This window comes from Toxotes jaculatrix, chromosome 19 (assembly GCF_017976425.1).
Source record: "Toxotes jaculatrix isolate fToxJac2 chromosome 19, fToxJac2.pri, whole genome shotgun sequence".
NCBI classification, from domain to species: Eukaryota; Metazoa; Chordata; class Actinopteri; family Toxotidae; genus Toxotes; species Toxotes jaculatrix.
The window spans coordinates 20,061,211-20,080,210 of NC_054412.1; the positions used below are offsets into that span (position 1 = coordinate 20,061,211).

At 43.7% G+C, this 19,000-nt stretch overlaps 1 protein-coding gene across 1 annotated transcript; it reads left to right on the top strand.

The window, feature by feature from the left end:
- The first annotated feature begins 7,365 nt into the window (after positions 1-7,365).
- si:dkey-119m7.4 (uncharacterized protein LOC560629 homolog) lies at positions 7,366-17,913 on the top strand. The gene is made up of 10 exons (XM_041064812.1): positions 7,366-7,875; positions 8,651-8,754; positions 8,860-9,014; positions 9,548-9,716; positions 10,247-10,370; positions 11,580-11,689; positions 14,732-14,943; positions 15,042-15,150; positions 16,266-16,478; positions 16,655-17,913. Exons 1-10 carry the CDS (start codon positions 7,525-7,527, stop codon positions 16,734-16,736), a joined length of 1,629 nt encoding a protein of 542 aa, XP_040920746.1. The 5' UTR covers positions 7,366-7,524; the 3' UTR covers positions 16,737-17,913.
- The last annotated feature ends 1,087 nt before the right edge of the window (positions 17,914-19,000 follow it).

A 19,000-nucleotide genomic window follows, 5' to 3' on the forward strand; every position in this document is an offset into this window, starting at 1 on the left:
ACTGATGTTTGTAGTTGAGCTCTTTTAACTTTAAGTGAGATCGAAGTTCTTTTCTCCATGGCCTTGGATTCATCATCCTTTAGATTTGACTGTAACTGGCTGTTTGCCTCATGTCTTTGTCCACTTTGACTCTGATGAAGACACGGTAGTGCTGAAACATTAGCCTGTTTGCACAGTTAAAGGCGGTGAATGAATATATCTGCTAATGTCGTTCCACCGGTTTCACTGTCCCCAAGGATGAACCCTACTGACATTTTGGTCGTTGTTTGTACTGATTTTCATATGCAGCGCCATCATCAGGTCAAAACACTTCAATTTCTTTGTCCAATACTTTGCTGAATGATCTGCAAAACGAATCATGTTCCCATTACAAAACTCTACTTTGTGTTATTTGTGTGTTTCTTCATTTCACTCTGGAGACTCCATCATCCTTTTGGTTTTTATGTAAAAATCCCACACCCTGCCCGTGTCTCTGCACGCTCTGACTCTCCAGACGAGCACCAATTTCAGTTTCACCCCCTGGCTCGGCAAGTCCTGACGATGTCCGCTATAGGCTATCTCCAAACAAACAATGCAACGCTGTGCAGAGCTGGCAAAGTAGCAAAGTAGTTTCATTGCCAGCGCCTTCCTCAGGTGGAGGAGAGGGAACTGTCATAGCTTTGCTCTCGTCTGTGTGTTCTTATCTCATCCATCAGCAGATTCTGATGAAACACACTGGTTACTCAGGTTTACATGCACTGTAGTACTGGTGTAGGACTGGTTTGGTGGAGGGCAGACTTTTACAGGCTTCTTTGTTACACATCCTGTCACAGTGCAAACCGAGATAAATAAATGATTGTGAGCATATATATCATATGTGAAATAAATAAGGCAGCAGGGAAGCTTAGCCTCCGATTTTTCACAACCCGGCTTTTTCTTCATGAATTGCATTTTCTGGATTTAAAACATGAGAACGTATCCATTCGTAATCATTCCTTTCATGGCTCTCTGCTGTCTTTGTCCTGCCAGTGCATTTGCCATGCAAATTGAATTTCTAAAAAAAAAAAAATATCCTCCACCCTCACTGCAGAGCCCAGTGCAGGAAGGTGATTTTAGTTCAGGTACTTGAAGTTCATGGAAATGCAGATCTTAAGAAACAATGTGACGCTGCAGGAAAGCGAAAGAGGAGTAAGAGCCCGAGATAGGAAGTCAAGTGTGAAGGTGTTTACTGTTTTAAAGGTTGTGGCAGGAGAGGGTTTACATTCAAACTCTCCTCCCCCCCAAACACAAACACTCTCACCTTAAGTAACAGGAAGGACTATGTTTTCCCTAACCCTATCCCAAGACCAGAGGTTTTCTGAAGTGTTATCCAGAACGGATAAACCCAAACACACTGGCCTCACAGTTTATTGAAGGAAAAGTAACTGTCATTAATATGACTTGACTAGACCTCAGGCAGGGTCTGGGCCTGTGTGATACTGAATTTATGAAACCTTTGTGGTATAAAGTATGCCATTACTGCTCATCTTCGTCAACAGATCAAATCACTAGTTTGAGCTTGTTCATGTGTAACATCAGTTACAGAGAAAATGATGGCTGAGACCTAATTGTTCTCTCTTGACTGAGAAGTGTGAGGCAGCACGACCATACACAGACGCTTTGGTCACCCTGAGTCCAGGCTTACAGGTTCATGGGCAGGGGGAGGAGTGTATCAGACGTCATGTGTAGACTTGACAGGCATGTCTGAGGTGGGAATGAAGAATTCCCTGTTTTTGCAGCTCAGTACTTTTGCTTTTCACTTATATATTAAAGGCCATTTACATTCAGTTCTTTGAGTACGCATCTCTGCACTCTAAATTCTTTTGTCAGCATCTTATTATCAGAGTGTTAATGTTCTTCAAATGTAAATGAAACCAGTTCCATGATGCATGAGTCATCAGTCGTCAGTAACAGGATGTGGTTTGGAGCAACAGGGGTTCTGTGGGCTTCATGAAAAAGACAGCAGCTCTAACGCACCAGTGTATAATCTTATAGTGGTGTTTAGGGAAGCTGCTGTGTGCTGCTCTTTACTGGGAAGTTAACAAGACATGCATTTACCAAACCAACCACAACGTCCTCATCCTTGAAGCCCCTTCTCATGAAACTTAGACCACATCCCTTAAACAGCAGCTTACAGCTGCTTCCCTAAGCTTTTCGGTTTCAAGCATCCTTGGCTCTGGGACAGAGTTCCACACAGAGGCGTCTGTCTGTAGAAGGAGTGTAGCAACTGTCCTAGGCAGCAGTGGACGGGGGGGGGGGGGGGGGGGTTGTTTATGAAGCAACCACTTCTTCCTTTTCCCTCAAAATTTTCAGACTTTTTTCCTTCAAAGTCTACGACTTTTTTTTTTCTTGATGTTGGCCCTAATATTATGCTGTATAACATAGTAAAGACAGGTTAAATACAGGTCTTGTAGACTGTCAATGGTGCAATGAAGTTCAAACAAGTCAAAAACCTGTGCTAGTTACTGACGGCTGATTTCCACAAACGTTTCTCTGCTCAGTGGGATTTAACTCAGTTTGCTGGTACAGGGATCTTACTCTGTACACTGTAGACTGGTCTCCGGTCTACTTGGTGAGGAGCTGCACACAACAAGGATGTGAATTCATCACGGCCCCACATTAGAAACACATGTGTTGGTATTTGACGTTGGCGTGTGAACACCTGGCCAGGGTCGACAGATGAAAACTTTCCTTTTAAGGCTCACGAAAGCACATGCACAGGTTTTTGGTTTTTTTTTGTTTTTTATTGGGTCACGGTTGATCATGCGTATCCTCTCTTAAATACAGTGATACAGTCAGTAAACTCCGATCTAGTTGCTCTTAACTGTTAGAGGCTGTCAGGTCAGGGGGTTGGTGACAGAAGTGCAGTGTGGTCGGAACCAAGCACACAATAACGAGCCCATAGCCCAAGGTTTTATTGGTATGAGGAAATAGCCAGTAAATTCCTCATCCTTGGAAAACCTGCAGACTTTTCAGATGGACCCCAGCCACTCCCCAGACGCAACGTCACTATATCAGCAGCACGACTTCCCCCCAGGGAATTTGAAGAATGTCCTGCGGTATCTCCCTAACAACGCTAATCAGTTTCACTGAGCTGAACGCAGACTGCAGGGATTCAGGCTGTCGTTAGTGAACGTGCAGACACCTCAGCCAGGTGACTCTCTGAGAGAGAGTAGTGGATTCAAAGACTGAGGTATTTTCCAAAATACCGAATTACCCCTTTAACCTGTCTTGTGTTACTTGTCTCCTGCCTCTGTGATGGTTCTGGAGGACTAATTGTCTCCTGTGCTCGAGGGCGGGTGTCCCACATACTCTTCTTTATACATAATTTACATAATTGCTCTCTTTGTTTGATCTCACACTCCGCATCCTGTAAGGTTAGTCTGGCCCTCCAGCTAACAGGGTTTTTACTCTGACAAGCAGATCTGTGAAAATAAAAACCTTCCCAGGTAAAAACAAATATTTTATTGTGATAAAATTCTCATCCTGAGACAGTTTGACATGACTCAGTGGGCTGAGATCATGATCACTGTGGCAGTGGGGGGGGTCCTGGACGCTTGGGTATTTCTACAAACCAGGCTATGGTTTTAGACTGATTACTGTGGATAATCACTTTAAAATAATAAGTTGGCGCATTGAATGTGAATGAGTCAGACCCACTTTAACTCTCCAGTGTTTTTCCCTTGTTGTTAAATCTCTTTTTTTAATTCTGTTTTTTGTCCTGCAGCCAACTGATTGGCAAAGGATAAGGCTGGCTGTCTCATACAGTGATATCCAAAGGTCTGAGATCACTTTCCCAATGGTGAAATGGTCTCAGGCTTCTGCACCAAACTGTATATATTTTTTCATAGTCAACAGATCCCATGAAAAGGCCAGTGGTCGCAATGGGTTAGTCCATCTGTCTGTGACACTTATCCCCAAGTCTGTTGGTTCCTACTGGTGTTGTGGTGGAAACATTATTTAACGAGTTTTTAAAATGAGTATGAGCTCCATGACGGCTCATATCCATCGTGGAGAACATGAGATGGGCGGGATAATATTCTCTGTGCTTGCCTGAGAACACACTGCTCATATATTGACTTGGAGGGGACTGGTGTCCATTCCTCCCCATGACCTTCATGGCATGCTGTACCAGAGGAGCGAGCCTAGATCTTAACTGTACAGTGAGGCTGTCGCACCATTGGCTGACATCCCATACCTGACTGTGTTCTCTAATACAACTTGGTAGAATAAGACCCTAATCCTCAGGTCCAACCCATACACCCTCACCCACTCACCAAAGGTCCAGAAGCATCTCGGCTTTTTCACATCACCTGTGCACCTGCTTGTTCGTGGAATTATCCAATCATACGGCAGCAGTGCAATGCAGAGCTTCGGTTAATGTTCACATGAAACATCATCAGAATGAGGAAAAAATGTGATCTCAGTGACTGTGGCATGATGGTCGGTCCCAGACAGGCTGGTTTGAGGATTTCTAAAAACTGCTGATCTCCTGGGATTTTCACACACAACAGTCTCTAGACTTTAACTCCGAAATGGAGCCAAAAACTAAAACCATCCAATGAAGCAGCAGGCCAAAAGAAATGCTTTACTGATGATTGATGATCAGACTAGTTGAGGCTGCAGTTCAGAAAAGTCTCAGCCTTGAGCTGGATGGACTACAACAGCAGAGACCACACCAGGTTCCAGTCCTGTCAGCCAAGAACAGAAATCTGAGGCTGCAGAGGACACAGACTCACCAAAACCCAAACAACATAGCCTGGTCTGATGGATCTGGATTTCTGCTGAGGCTGCAGATGGTAGGGTCAGAGTTTAAAGTCAACAGCATGAATCCATGGGCCCAACCTGCCTTGTGTCAACAGTCCAGGCTGCTGCTGCTGGTGTGATGGTGTGATGGGAATGTTTCCTCACTTTGGGCCCCTTAATACCAGTCGGTCATGGTTTGAATGCCACAGCCTATCTGAGTATTGTTCCTTCATGGCCACAGTTCTACCATCTTCTAACATCTACTTCCAGTATGATAACGCTTCCAACAGTTTGTGGAATCCATGCCACAAAGAACGGAGGAACTACCCCAGTATTAGAATGGTGTTCCTAATAAAGTGCTTGTTAAGTGTATTTTGGATTTGATGAGGCCTTTTTTTCCCTACAAGCACATGGAACTGGGATGGAAATGTAGAAAACTGACCCCTGCAGTCAACACACTGCAGTTTGAGAGTTGGAAGAATTCAAAATCTAAAGGAACAGTTTGAGCCCAACTATCACCACATGAATTTTAGCTCTGAGTCAGTGAGCTTACATTAGTCAAAGGTGGTCTACTCTAAGCTCCCAGATGGAAATACTCTGTCGACTGCTGTGGATAAGAAGAACCACTGGCCTGGGCCAGATTGGCCAGAGTCTCCTCCTCCACAACCTTGATGCAACCAGAGTCTGATAGAGCTGATTTATTGCATCCTAATAAACTGAGCTGGCCCCACAGAGCAGCTGAAGGAATAGCTGAGAGGCTTCCACTTTAATACAGTTTTTATAACTCCCCCTAATGAGAAGCTCAACCTGTGACCATTCCTTCACCTTTACTTTGAAAATATGAGCCCGGTTCTGCTCAAGGTTTCTTCCCGTTAAAAGGGAGTTTTTCCTTGCCACTGTTGCTTTAAGTGTTTGCTCAGGGGTTAGACCGGATCTCTGTGAAGCGCCTTGAGACAGCTTTGATTGATATCTTCCAAATTACGAAAGTCAGTTTTTCACCCACGAGACAAAAATCTCCGACATCTCTTCAGATTTGAGAAGTCGTCCGTGATAACCCACATCTCCATTCAGGACAGAACATTTACAATAATATCTGTAAATTCATACGTATCGTTATCATCCATGCATACATACACATCACTGGTTAACACTTTACTCCAGGAGACATTTTCATTGGTTGCTCTTTGTTTTCAAATGTGTTTACTGTCCTTCCTCCTTTAAACTGCTTATTATGGTTTATTTGGATGTAACCACAAGATGGTGCTACACTGTGCCAGAGCATAAAACAGCAGCAGGACAGGTGAGACAAACCGTGGCCTGATGACTGAATGAAGCTGTTATCCTTACAGGACGCCATGTCTGATGTTTGTTTTACCGTATTTCCATCAGGGCCTATGACTTCTCATGTTGTATTCCCCCGGGTGGTGTGTGGTGTGTGGTGTAGGGGTGGGGGTGGGTGTTTGTTGTGCAACATGCAGCGCTCACTCTTTACTGTATTTCCTGCTTTGCTCTGAAAGGGCAGTCTTGTTTTTTTCCGTGTGTGTCAGTATGTAAAGAGTCTATATACCTATATTTATGAAATTACTCCAACTCTTTCCTGCTGTGTTTTTCACTTGGAAATACAAACCCCCGTGAATAGGATTTCATGTATTGACCCCTCACAGTGTGAGACTCGAACACTGGAGCCCCACGCCTCGTCAAAGAATGCCAAACGTCAGTCCTCTCCGATTACCTCCCCGGGAGCTCTGTTCCCTGTTTTGTGAATGGTTTTGATATTGAAGTCTGCTTTAAGCTCACGTAGCGTAGAGTGAGGCTCGCCTCGGAGAAAGAGTCGCTCCCGTGTTCAAACTGTGCCACGGTGGCTCCGGGCTCCGAGAGATGACCCCATAAGGCAGAGAAGTAAGAGCTAGTGATGATGGGCGAGAGCGTGGAGTAGTCAGAGTCTACCCTTAATCCCTCCCTGCTGTATTTATCTGCTCCTTTTGTGTCACCAGCTTAGAGGCTCACTCCCCCCCCCTGCACCGCATCCCATGGTCGATGAATTACTGAATACCAACTGGAATGTGCATGTCTCTGAGCCAGTATTACTGACTGAGAACAATTGAACAAGTCTGACACCTGAAAGAAAGGCCATATGATACCTCTGCAGAGGAATGTCAGCATGAGACGTTGGTATTCTTCACTGTTTAGTTCCTGCTCTTCATAAAAGTCCACTTGACTGAGACCTGTTTGTCTGAACAGGAGAGATCAACACAAACTCTTGGTATCGAGTCAAAAAAAAAACAAAAAAAAAAAAACGGGTTACTTAAGATAGATCCTGTGTTATGAAAGTTTTTGAATGGGAGAAGGCGGGGTGCAGCTCTGCCTGCGGCTCCTCCCACCCAGAGCTATCGCCTCCCTCCTGCTTTTGTTCACTCCCATCACACTGAGGTTAAATCAACTCTGACAGAGCTCCACAGTCTACTACAGATAGCCACAGGCTGCTCTCAGCACCGAGCGCAGCACAGGTGTGACTGCATCTGAGTGAGGGCTTTTTTTTTTTTTTTTTTTTTTTTTTTTTTCCTCTACCTGTTAATCATCAGCCTGGCTCAGACTTTCATTCCACTCGTCTATCTCAAGACATTTGACTGATGCTTGGCTCTCTGCCTTTATCTGCTTGTGCATCTTTGGCGGCTCCATTTTAGGAGCACCTTCTGAATCAGACCTGATCAGATACAGAACTTCACATTTAAAGTGCGCGTCCGCAAAAGCTCCGGAAAAATGAATTTTGATGAAATTCTCTGCCTCATTGGAGGATTTGGGAAGTTCCAGAAGATCTTGTATATATGGATCTGTCTACCTCAGATATTTCTCGCGTTCCACATGCTGGTCTCTGTCTTCACCGGGGCTGTTCCTCCTCATTTATGCCGCTCCACGTGGCCCTCTGTGGACACTCCAAGCTCTTCGAACTTCAGCCTTCTGACCTCCCTCGGTGACCGGCCTGATCTGTCCTGCACCGTCCCCTTGAATCACAGTGCTGCTGTAGCTCTTGGTGATGGACACCCTACCGGGAGCTGCCAGGGGGGCTGGGAGTACAGCACCAACACCTTCCAAAGCACCATAGTAACTGAGGTGAGTTTCTACAATCAAGACCTGAATTGACTGAATATCTACATTTTCACCTGATGTGTTTAACATGAGGACTTCATGGCGCTCAGGAATGCGGAGGGGCTTAAAAGTTTTATTACAGTGGGCTCTGGTGACATGTGAGACAGGGTGAAACAGGGTGAGGGGCTGAGAGTGCAGGCATCTTTTGGGTCTTCCCACACACACCCTGCCTTCCTGCCATGTTTTGTAACACACAAACCTGAGGGGAGGGCAGCAGCTGCAGTTACATGACCGAAATGACGTGATTGGACGGTGCAGCGTCACATGCGACAACGTAACAGGTCAGCTCCGGTGACCACGGCAAACCCGGCAGCAGGCAAGGAGATCTGTGGTAGATTTAGAAGACTCCCCCGTTTGGAGCACACATGTGCTCAGGAATTTGCCCGCTGGTTCCTGATATTTCTCATATATGAGTGGAATTATGACCTGGTTTTGGTGCCTGAGGAAACGTATGGGTAGCAGCCATGTTATTAGGATTTATCCTACGAGAACCATGAGTGTCTGCTGCCAATAACACAGAGATCCAGCATCCAGTGGAGTACTTATTAGTCATTACTCTCTAGAGACCATGATTTGCCAGTATTCATGGGAATCTGGGCAGTAGCTGTGAAGTCAACCAACACTGCCATTTGTAGGTCTTCTCCTTCTGTGTGACGTGATTCTTCAGATTCAGTGAGCATGTAGACTTTCCAAAATAGAAAATGTTCTCACCCGATGTTGTCATCTCTGTTTCTTGTAGTGGGACCTGGTGTGTGACAATGCCAGCCTGAACAACATGGGCTCCTCCATCTATATGTTCGGCCTCCTCGTTGGAGCTGTGGTGTTTGGCAGTTTAGCTGATAAGTGAGTCATCTCTCTCCATCCACTGTTTCATCGGCACAGATTCTTTTCATTTATCTTTGGTTTACGTGGAATGAGCAGGTCGAGAAATGTCTCGTCTTGTTCCAGGTACGGCCGCAGGATCATCATCCTCATCAACCTTGCTATCCAGGCTGTGTTTGGGGTTGGCGCTGCTTTCGCCCCTAACTTTTACGTCTACACCGCCCTTCGCTTCATGGTTGGAACATCCATCTCTGGTGTTATAATGAATGCATTTGTCCTAGGTCAGTGTGCTGGTTTATTTTCATTTTCATTTAAAAGGTAAATCCACTCACTCATGCCAGGCAGATTTGTTTGGTCTCAATCAGACCCGCAATCAACGTGTCACATCACAAGCCTGACTAACAGGTTGTGGATTTCTCAGAATTTCAGTATAATAGGTCCATGGTGAACTGATATTTTAATGTGCAGTAGTTTGTAGGATAGTTCCTTTTGGCATTTTGCCTTTATAAGAGATTTACCAGGCTGGGGGGACTGTCAGGAAGATGCTGTTGGTTGCATGATGGGAAATATTTAATGGATCATTAAATCATTTAGAGTATTCCTCTAACACTGAGCAGAGTCATTTGTAATTCTAATTGTGAAGCCCCATAACACTGAAATAAATAGACAATAGTCAAAAAGACGATTAATTAAACAGAAATTGTATTTGTATATGAGATGTTGATGTCATACCCTAATATATACACACACACACACATATAATGCTGTTATTGTGTGTACTGTATGATCCCTGTCCTGTTTATGTCCCACACAGGCACAGAGTGGACAGGGCCTAAGCAGCGGATGCTGGCTGGTATAATCACCGACTACTTCTTCGGTTTTGGCTACATTCTGCTGGCCGGCGTGGCGTACCTCATAAGAGACTGGCGTAAACTGCAGCTGGCTATTTCAGTACCTGGCTTCCTCTTCATCTTCTACATCTGGTGAGCGGGGGCCGCGCTCTGACCCACTTTTGATGCAGCGTGTATGATATGTCTACAAAAACAGGCAACAGCTTTTTCCCAAAAAAAAAAGTTTCCATAAAATGACTTTAACAGAAGCTTGAAAGAAAAAAAAAAAAAAAAAAAAAGCAACAACCACAGACTGAGCTGTGTTGTGCTTGTAAAAGTCTGTGATGAAGGGAATCCCCCTTTATCTCCTGTGATTGAAAACAAAATGTGTTGCTAACGCTCATTGTCGTGCCTGTTTGGTTCTAAATTCCTCTCGTGCTTTTGGTGTAGCAGTATAGGCATATGCACTGACACGATTGGAGGAGTCTCTCTGTTTACTTGTGATGCTTGCTTCTACTTGTCAGACATAACTGATAAAAAAACTGACTGATGGCTGCATCCCATTCTGGTGTGCCAGTTTAGGTCAATTTCCAAGTCAATTTGTTTACTGTGAGAAATGTCTGTCAAAGTGTCCCCCTTCAACCCTACCCCCCTCTAACCCTGAGAGAATTTTTTTTTTTTAGGGTGTTGCCAAAGTCAGCTCGCTGGTTAATGGCCAGTGACAGGACAGAGGAAGCCTGGGAGCTGATCCGGAAAGCAGCGCAGATGAATGGGAAGCCCCTCACCAAAGATCTGGAGATGTGTCGGGTACAGCTGCGACAAGTTTTTATCATTTACTTTTTTTCTAGATATTTTCATTTATTTCATTTTTATAAAATTCCAACAATAATAAGAAACACCTGTTACACTCAAAACCAAATTCAAATTGACCATTCACTGTCTGCCTTGTTGCTACACCCGTCAAGTTTGTCATTCTCATGCAGCATATACACTATATGGACGAAAGTATTCGGACAACTGACCATTACACCAACAGGGACATCAAACCATGTCTTTATAGTCCTGGCTTTGTGCACTGGGGCACAGTCAGGTTGGAATAGAAAAGAGCCTTCCCCAAACTGTTGCCACAAAATTGGAAGCATAGCATTGTCCAAAATGTCCAGGTATGCTGAAGCATTAAGATCGCCCTTCACCAGAGATAAAGGGGCCCAGCCTAAACCCTGAAAAACAGCCCCATACCATTATCCCTCCTCCACCAAACGTCACGGTTGGCACAGTGCAGTCAGGCAGGTAACGTTCTCCCGGCATCTGCCAAACCCAGACTCACCCGTGTGACTGTCACAGAACATGTTTGTACTGCTCCACAGTACAAACATGTCGGTGGGCTTTACCTAAATTTATAGCTTCATGAGCTTGTCGAATAAAATGTATTCCGTGCTTAGGGCTGGCTAGTAATAAAAATCCTTTAAAAGGTATCTAAATATTTTACTCTCTACTTTACTCTCTCTATTTTACTCTCTTTACTCTCTACTCTGTGTTAATACTGTAACCATGACAACAAAAGTCTGGCACACCTGAAGCCATAGGGGCCATGAGATGCTAATGACCTGTATGGTCATCCTGGTTGGAGGACTTGTTGCCTTGGAAGTAACAGTCAGTTACCACAGCACGGAGCAAGCTAGTAACCAAAGCTAGCAACCAAAAATGAAACAAAGACAATCAAGTACAACCTTAGTATTTGTCAACATGTACCAAGATCCTATTTTAATATTTCATGGGAAATAAAGATCAGAATCATTTTTATTAGTAGATCAGCTCATTGTAGTTTTGTCTCGCTTCAGTAGCAGTGAGAGTGTGACCCAGGTCTGAAGCAGCCATTGTCCGTTTGCATAAAAGTTTAGATCACTGGTTATCACTTAAACATGCAAACGGCTTAAACAGCACAGTTTCATTGACTTTCTAACCCTGACCTCCAGAGTCTCCGGGCTCACCGTCTCACTCTCTGTTTTTGTATAGGTATATAAAAGTGAAGAGAGAAAAGAAGAGGTGAAGAAGAAATACTCGTTCATAGACCTCGTTCGAACCCCGAAAATGAGGAGGCAGTCTCTGATTGTTTTTTACCTCTGGTGAGTATGAGCAGAACCTTACCTTCCTCTTCAAAACTCAGATTATGTTCAGAGTTTTATCTGAAATTGCATGTTCATCCATTGTAAGCCAGTGTTTAACACAGCAAAGTTCTGTGTTGTTGTGTACACATTGAAAACTGAGCTTTTGAAACAGTAAGACATAAGCCTGCCCTCACATGGTTTGGTGTCAGCTGACTCAAGAAGACAAACTTCTGTCAACTAAACTTAACCTCTGTGATCATTCATTTCACATGACAGTGTGGCCAGTCCTGTGGCAGCTGTTGTCATTATACTTCCTCTGTCAGATGTCCTCAGGATTTTTTAAATAGTTTGTTTGATTGATGGGTGAACGCAGCAGCGCAGGAGCTACTGTCCAGATGTTAGAATTTCTTCTAATTCAGTTTTGTCAGACAATAGAAAAATCTGTAAAGGAGAACATTTAAGTTCAGGCTGGAAACCGAACTGCAGCTTATTAGTTGCTGTTTGCTGAATGAAATAGAACAAAGAGGAAGAGGTGTCACTGTTAGAGTTTCAATATGGATGAAAAGTGGTCTGCTAATGTGGGCACACGGCATGTTTAGATTTAGCTGAATAAGGTGCTAGGATGGGATTTTCGGTCAGTCTGTTCTGGAAGCTGGTCACCGTACTGTGCACAGAAAACGTGACAGAAATAGTTGTGTCGAGAATGGGGGAAAAAAGAGAGCTCCAGCCCAGCTTACTTTCTCACCTCTGCACAGCTGCACTGTGTGAGGTAGGTGTTACGAAAATCAGATCATTGGTTTCGGAAATTGTAGCCGTCTGACACTGGAAAGGTGTTGGAGGGGGGGTAGGTGTTCCCAGTACGCTGTACTGTACTGTACCACGGTGCACCAACAGCTGTGAACAGCATCAGAACACATGAACGAGGTACAGTCCCAGTGTGTTTCCACAGAAGAGTAAGAACCTGGGAAAACACTGCTGACCTTGACTCATTCTGCAGTGAGCTGCGTCCTCCCAAACCAAACAGCAGAACCGCTCCGTCCTCGTATAAAGAGGAGGGGCGCTCGCAGTTTTGTTGCCCCCCCTCCTACATTCCAAACAGTCTGGATCCTTTCTTCTCCAGCGCACTCCTCTGTCCATCCCCAGGTTTCAAACTGATGAGCAACTTTAGATTTTTGGGTTTTTTTTTTTTTATACATGTGCAGCTCATTCATATTAATGCTCCTGCTCTCTTCTACTGCTGCAGGACAAAACTAAACCAGCAGAATAACAGGGAGAGACTGTTTGTTTGCAGCAATGATACACATTTCATTCATCAGAAGGAACAGTTTTATGAATGAAACATGAAAACAGACTTTGATTTCTCTGAAAGTCATTCCTCTCACTCGTTTTGTTATTTATTTGCTTTTACAAAAACTCTGGGGTTAAATAGAAGAGTTGAAACCCCAAAACCGGTGACAGATTGTTAGAAACGCAGGACGACACGTGCAGCTCGTTCATATTAACAAGCCTGTTCTCTTCTGCTGCTGCAGACACTTTGAGCTCCGCGGCCTCTCAGCATTGAATGCTTTCAAGGGAGTATTGAATGTCTGCCCCCCCCCCCAAAAAAAAACGTTAGGAGGCTGGGAGATTAGATCAGTCAAAACAAAAAGCAGAGCCAGGCTCTGGTTTTAGAAACTTTAAAATCTCCGAAGTGACTGTCGGATGAAAGTCTCTCTCAGGTCCTGATCATTTTGTGCACAGAGACAGTGAAAATATTGTTGGACTGCAACAAAACTCTGATCAATAGAAAGTGAAAATAATTCTAAAAAGTCAGTGTGGTTTGGTGGTTTTCTCTGCACAGAGCTGTAAGTGAGGCTGGTCAAAGTGACATTAATGTATATTTTAATGACAACTTAAAATATATAATCACACTGATTCGTTTCATATGTGATTTGAGTCACTTGATATATAATTTGTAGCAATGCAGTGACAGTTGTGGGACTGTTTTACTTTTACCATCCAAAAAAACCACACACACACACACACACACTGCTCAGTCTGCACTACACACCTGATGCTGAAAGGAGCCTAGCGGTTCACTGCTGTCTTCCACCGCGGTGCAGCAATCACGTACGAGTTACCAGGTTACTCATGTTCCACACAGACATGATTGTAGGATCCATAACTGGGATACAGATAAAATACTGTCTGTGTCAGCAGTTAACATCCCAAGCCAGGTGAATGCAGGCGTTTTGATTAGTACGTATCAGCCGTAGATCCAGATATTTGCTCCTGAAATAACAGCTGTGAGAACTGGCCCCTAGTGTTCTGTTGAAACACTGAAAGCATGGGACCCGCAGAGATAATATCAGTGGTCGCTTTCAGTTAATGATTTGACAGGATGTAAACAGAGCATGGTTTCATGTCTCTTTCAGTGACGTTCTGCAGGTGAACCACATCTTCCCTGTTGTGGTGTGTTCAATGTTATAAAATCACAAAATAATCCAAAGAGGGTTGAATACTTCTTACAGGCTCTGGAAGATTCTAACTGAGACCGTTTTAGAGCTTCGCTGGTCAGTGGGAAAATGTTTTCCCTTCACCTTTAATTTCACACATCTGTGGTAAACCCTGTTTGTTTACTTCATGATAAAAAAAAAAAAAGTTATTTACTTTTGCGTTTACAGAGTAAAACTTTAAAAATGGTTTTCCAGGAAAAAGTAAAGCACAGTTTTTTTCCAAAAAGGGATAAAAAACAGAGCAGCAAACTAAAAAGCAGAGCAGCTGCTGAATGATTTAAACATCTAAATATCATACAGGTCTGCTCTATGGGATATTAAAGTCAATCTGTTTAGGATTTGAAAAGTCTTCACTTTGGCACCATCTGGTGGCGGTGTTAGGAATTACACTGACAAACAGCCATGGGTCTCATTTTTTTTTCCAAACAAAAGTTGTATTTCATCATAAACTTTTGAAATATTCTAACTTCAAGAGCTTAGCTTTAGAACGTGACACTCTTCTCACCTGTCAAACTTCCAAAATGACACTGTCCTCCCTCCTTTCCGTCCCCCTCACCCATCCCAGGTTTGTCAACGTGCTCGTGTACTACGGCCTGTCCCTCAACATTTCCGACTTTGGAATGAACATCTACCTCACCCAGATGATCTTCGGCCTGGTGGAGATGCCTGCGCGCACCATCACCCTGTTCACCCTCAACCGCTCGCGCAAGATCTCCCAGCTAGCTTTCTTGGCTGTGGGTGGCACAGCCTGCCTGCTGACCATCTTCATTCCCAGCGGTACGGACCCACATATCATTCACTGAGAAATAACTGATACAGCGAGAGCCGATGCTTCAGAAGCTTTTCCCTCACTTTACATTGTCCTCTCCTTGTAGACCTGTCTGTCATCAAAACGGTCCTTGCCATGACTGGGAAGTTTGGAATCACAGCGTCACTTTCCATTATTTATGTCTACTCAGCTGAGGTGTTCCCCACGGTGATCAGGTGAGTGGCCCATCATGCAAAGGTCCCAGAGTCAGAGCTGAAGCAGCATCTTGGTTTTCTTGGGCTGCGTCCTCAAGTGACCCTGAGACGATTTTCAGAGGTTTATGAGCCTGTGTGGTTTCTCGTTTTGAAATTAAGCCAGCCTGTTACTCATTGTCTAATGTGCTTTATGGAATGCAGATAACATTTTGGCTTGGCTTGTTTCTGGAGTGATTTTTCAGTGTCAGCTGTTTATCACGGAGCAATGCAGGTCTCTACCTTATGTCACTGGGACAAATCTGTCTTCTCAGACAAGGGGACTGTCTGCAGAGTGGAATTTGATTCAGAGTAACAATCAATAATGAACATCGTGCGTAATCCCAGCTAGAAAACACAAGAATCAAAAACAAAAACAAGACCAACAGTGTCTTCGAGCACTGTAGGACGAGTCTGGACTTTGCAGTCCTCTACCTGCCTCCTGCCAGATTTCTATCAGATTCTCCTGCACAAAGGAAATTTGATCTGAAAAATAAATGAAAGGCATTACAGAATTTAAATATGTCGAATATGTAAATAATATAAAAGAATCACAAGTCTTATTAGAAACAGCTGCGGTTTGAGACAGTGGGAACTATAAGTGGAGGGAAAAAAAAAAAATTGGAATGTGTCCTTGTTTGTCTGATTTATTACATATGTTGTTTTCCAGAGCAGTAAACACAAACCAGATGCGGGGAGGAAAAAAAAATTGCACTTTTACAGCAGCAGTTTAGTGTCAGTGTTTACAGACCCACACCATCTGTACACACTGTGTCAAACAGTGCGTGGATCTGATTTCGAAGGTATCAGACCGCACTCATCTTTACATGTAGGATTTTTTTTGTTGGTCTGTGTTGGTCCAGAAATGATGACCATCGCTTGTTGATCACCTTGACACCAGAAGGATCCTAATCCAGGAGTATCCCTCTGTGATTTCCACTCAGCGGTGCATGCACGTCTTGTTGATAAAGATCAATATGGATCAAAGATTTCTCTGAAGGTCCTGAAACTGCACCGAGACCCGGCAGCAGGCTACATAACCCAGCACACTCAGTAGTGATGTACCTTTAAGGTTCTTCTCATGGCTCTCTAATTTACAGACAAAACGGGATCGGTATAGGCTCCATGTGTGCTCGGACCGGAGGGGTTCTGGCCCCCATGATGTACCTGCTGAGGAGCATCAGTCCTCATGCTCCCATGGTCCTGTGTGGCCTCTGCCCCCTGCTGGGCTCTGCCCTCACCCTGCTACTGCCCGAGACGGCCAGTAAGCCCCTACCTGACACGATTGAAGACGTGGAGGGAACCAGCCTCAGGTCTGACCACCACCACTTTTCATCAACATCATTGTTTTAAAGGGTCATTTCACCCAAATCACACCACAGAGCTACATTTCTGGGGCAGAGAGTTGTTTAACACAGGGAGAATAATAATCAGACGTGAGGCACAAATCTGCCTTTGAATAAACCATTTTCATCTCTTCCTTTGTCAGCGAGGAGGATGGCGGCATGAAGCCGGTCGTCATTGACACCTCCCTGAGGAACACTGACACAGGCAGCACCAGGACAGACTGACGACCGGCGGCGGCACCAGCGTGAGCTGCCGCATGTCACAAGGCAAAGTCAGTATTTTTCCGGACTATACCGAAGACAAGAGTCTATGCTTCCAGTGGAAGTCAAGATTAGTCTTGTGGGTCTTTGCAAGATTCTGAACAAACATTTGTGCGTACAGATTTTTTTTTTTACTCTTTTTAAAAATTTTTATACGTCGTCTTTGCCTTTCATCCAGTGTCTTAAATATCATCAGTTTTTTTGTTTTTTGTTTTTTGGACTGTTGAATAAAAGTTACTCACTTTGAATATTATGTAATGTATTACATACATAAGGATGCAGAAGAAAAAAAAAAAGACAAGGTGCAGCTTGGACATTGTGAACCCAGGACATGGTTGGACAGTCTTGGACGTCCATGTGAAAGTAAAACACGAGCATGTTTACAAGTAGGAAACGCTGACACCTGCTGGTGTGCAGCAAGTATCACGTGTTTTCTGACAGCTCATCAACCAATACTTGAAATACCATTTTACATAAAAACATTGAAATGTTTTGCAGGTTGTCTTTTTTTTTTTTTTTTTTTTTTGTTATGTAAAATGATTTTGTTGATGCATTTATTTACACTACCTCTTAAAAGTTTTAGAACGTCTCTCTCCCAGCACAGACTTAAACCACATGGAGCTGGTTTCAGATGAACTGGACAGAAGGCGAAAGCAAAGCAAGCTACAAGTGCAACAACTTCTGCAATGGTGTTCAGACAAACTTACTGAACAATATTTGATTTCCACTGTAGAAAGAGCATCATGTGACATAATTTAGATTCAGTTTTGTTAAAAAATATTCCGCTATTCCTTTTTTTAAATTTTAATCTCCAAATTCTTGATTTGTTCTACACCTTAATGTCTCTGTTGTCTCTGAAATTCATCCCTGTACATTTCAGTAAAACCAGAAAAATGGAGGTGTTCTGAAACTTCTGACTGAAAGTGCAGTTTTTACGTTTATATACAGAGATTTTGCAGAACCAAGGTCTGTGATTGAAATTCTTGATATTCTGTGTGAGAAATGAGCAGAGTTTAAGTCTGGACTTTATCTAATGTCTTTATCTTAAAGTTTTGGTAGAAAATAGACAAGCAAGTCCAGTAAAGGACAGGTGGGAATCCAAAATTGAAATGAATTAAAATGAAAATAGATCATTCTCTGGCTGCAAATGTAAATATTGTAACCTACTGTAGTTACTGTACAAAACACTATAATTTCTTGTTGGTCTCCTCCAGTGGTTCCAAAACTGGGGCACATGAGTAGCTAGGAAAAAACAAGGGGTGGAAACTAATGTTGAATATAATTAAAATAGAACTGAAAATCACTGCTACTTTTTAACATCACAGGTGTAAACAACATCATCATCACTACACCATGAACCACAGACAGATTCAGACAGATGCACATGATTTTTAAGAGAAAGGAAGAGAAAAACAGGTATTTGTTTCTCCTGCAAACACGTCATGTTTGAAATGAAGAAGCTACCGTCCGCCTTTGATTTCAGTAAGAGCAGGAGATACGTGGGGTTTTTTTGTTGGTAAAACACTGGTAGTTTTCCAACCATATGGAGTTTAGATGTAATGTGGTGATGTTGCTCAAAGCGCTTTACAGAGACCCAGAGCCTGACCCCAGAGCAAGCACTTAAGGCGACAGTGGCAAGAAAAAAACTCCCTTTTAACAGGAAGAAAGAGAGAGATAGGAACAGCTGTAGATTACGAGCTGAGGGAAAGTGACAGGGGGGGGGGGGGCGGCGTGGCTGTCAGCGCTGACCGAGCAGCGTGCAGACATCAGACAGCAACCAGAGGCTCAGAGTGCAGAAAGCAAGGACGCTGCTGTGACTCTGCAGCTCTCTGCTTGAACTGTCTGTAGCAGGCGGCATTCGAATAGCACAAGCTTTGAGCTACACACTCAGGTGTCAGTTTATCAGGAACACCTGGCTGAAACCACTGCAGGTTCATCCAAACAGTTTTTGCTCAGATTGTTTCAGAGAGGCGTTGAACAAACACACCCCTGAAACATAATGAAATACAAAAATGCTGTGTATTTTTGTTGAGCTGTTTTCTCAGAGAGTTTGCTGTGAGGTTGAGGAGCCCTTATTATTCTGTGTCTCTCTTCATAGCAGGTGGAACAAATAACTTTGAGTTATTCCAGTGAGTCAGCGTACACAGCACCAACAGTCTGAAAGTGGTTCATCTCAACAGACTGCAGTCATTAACAAGGTTAATAACTACACCTGTGCTGTCTCTGCG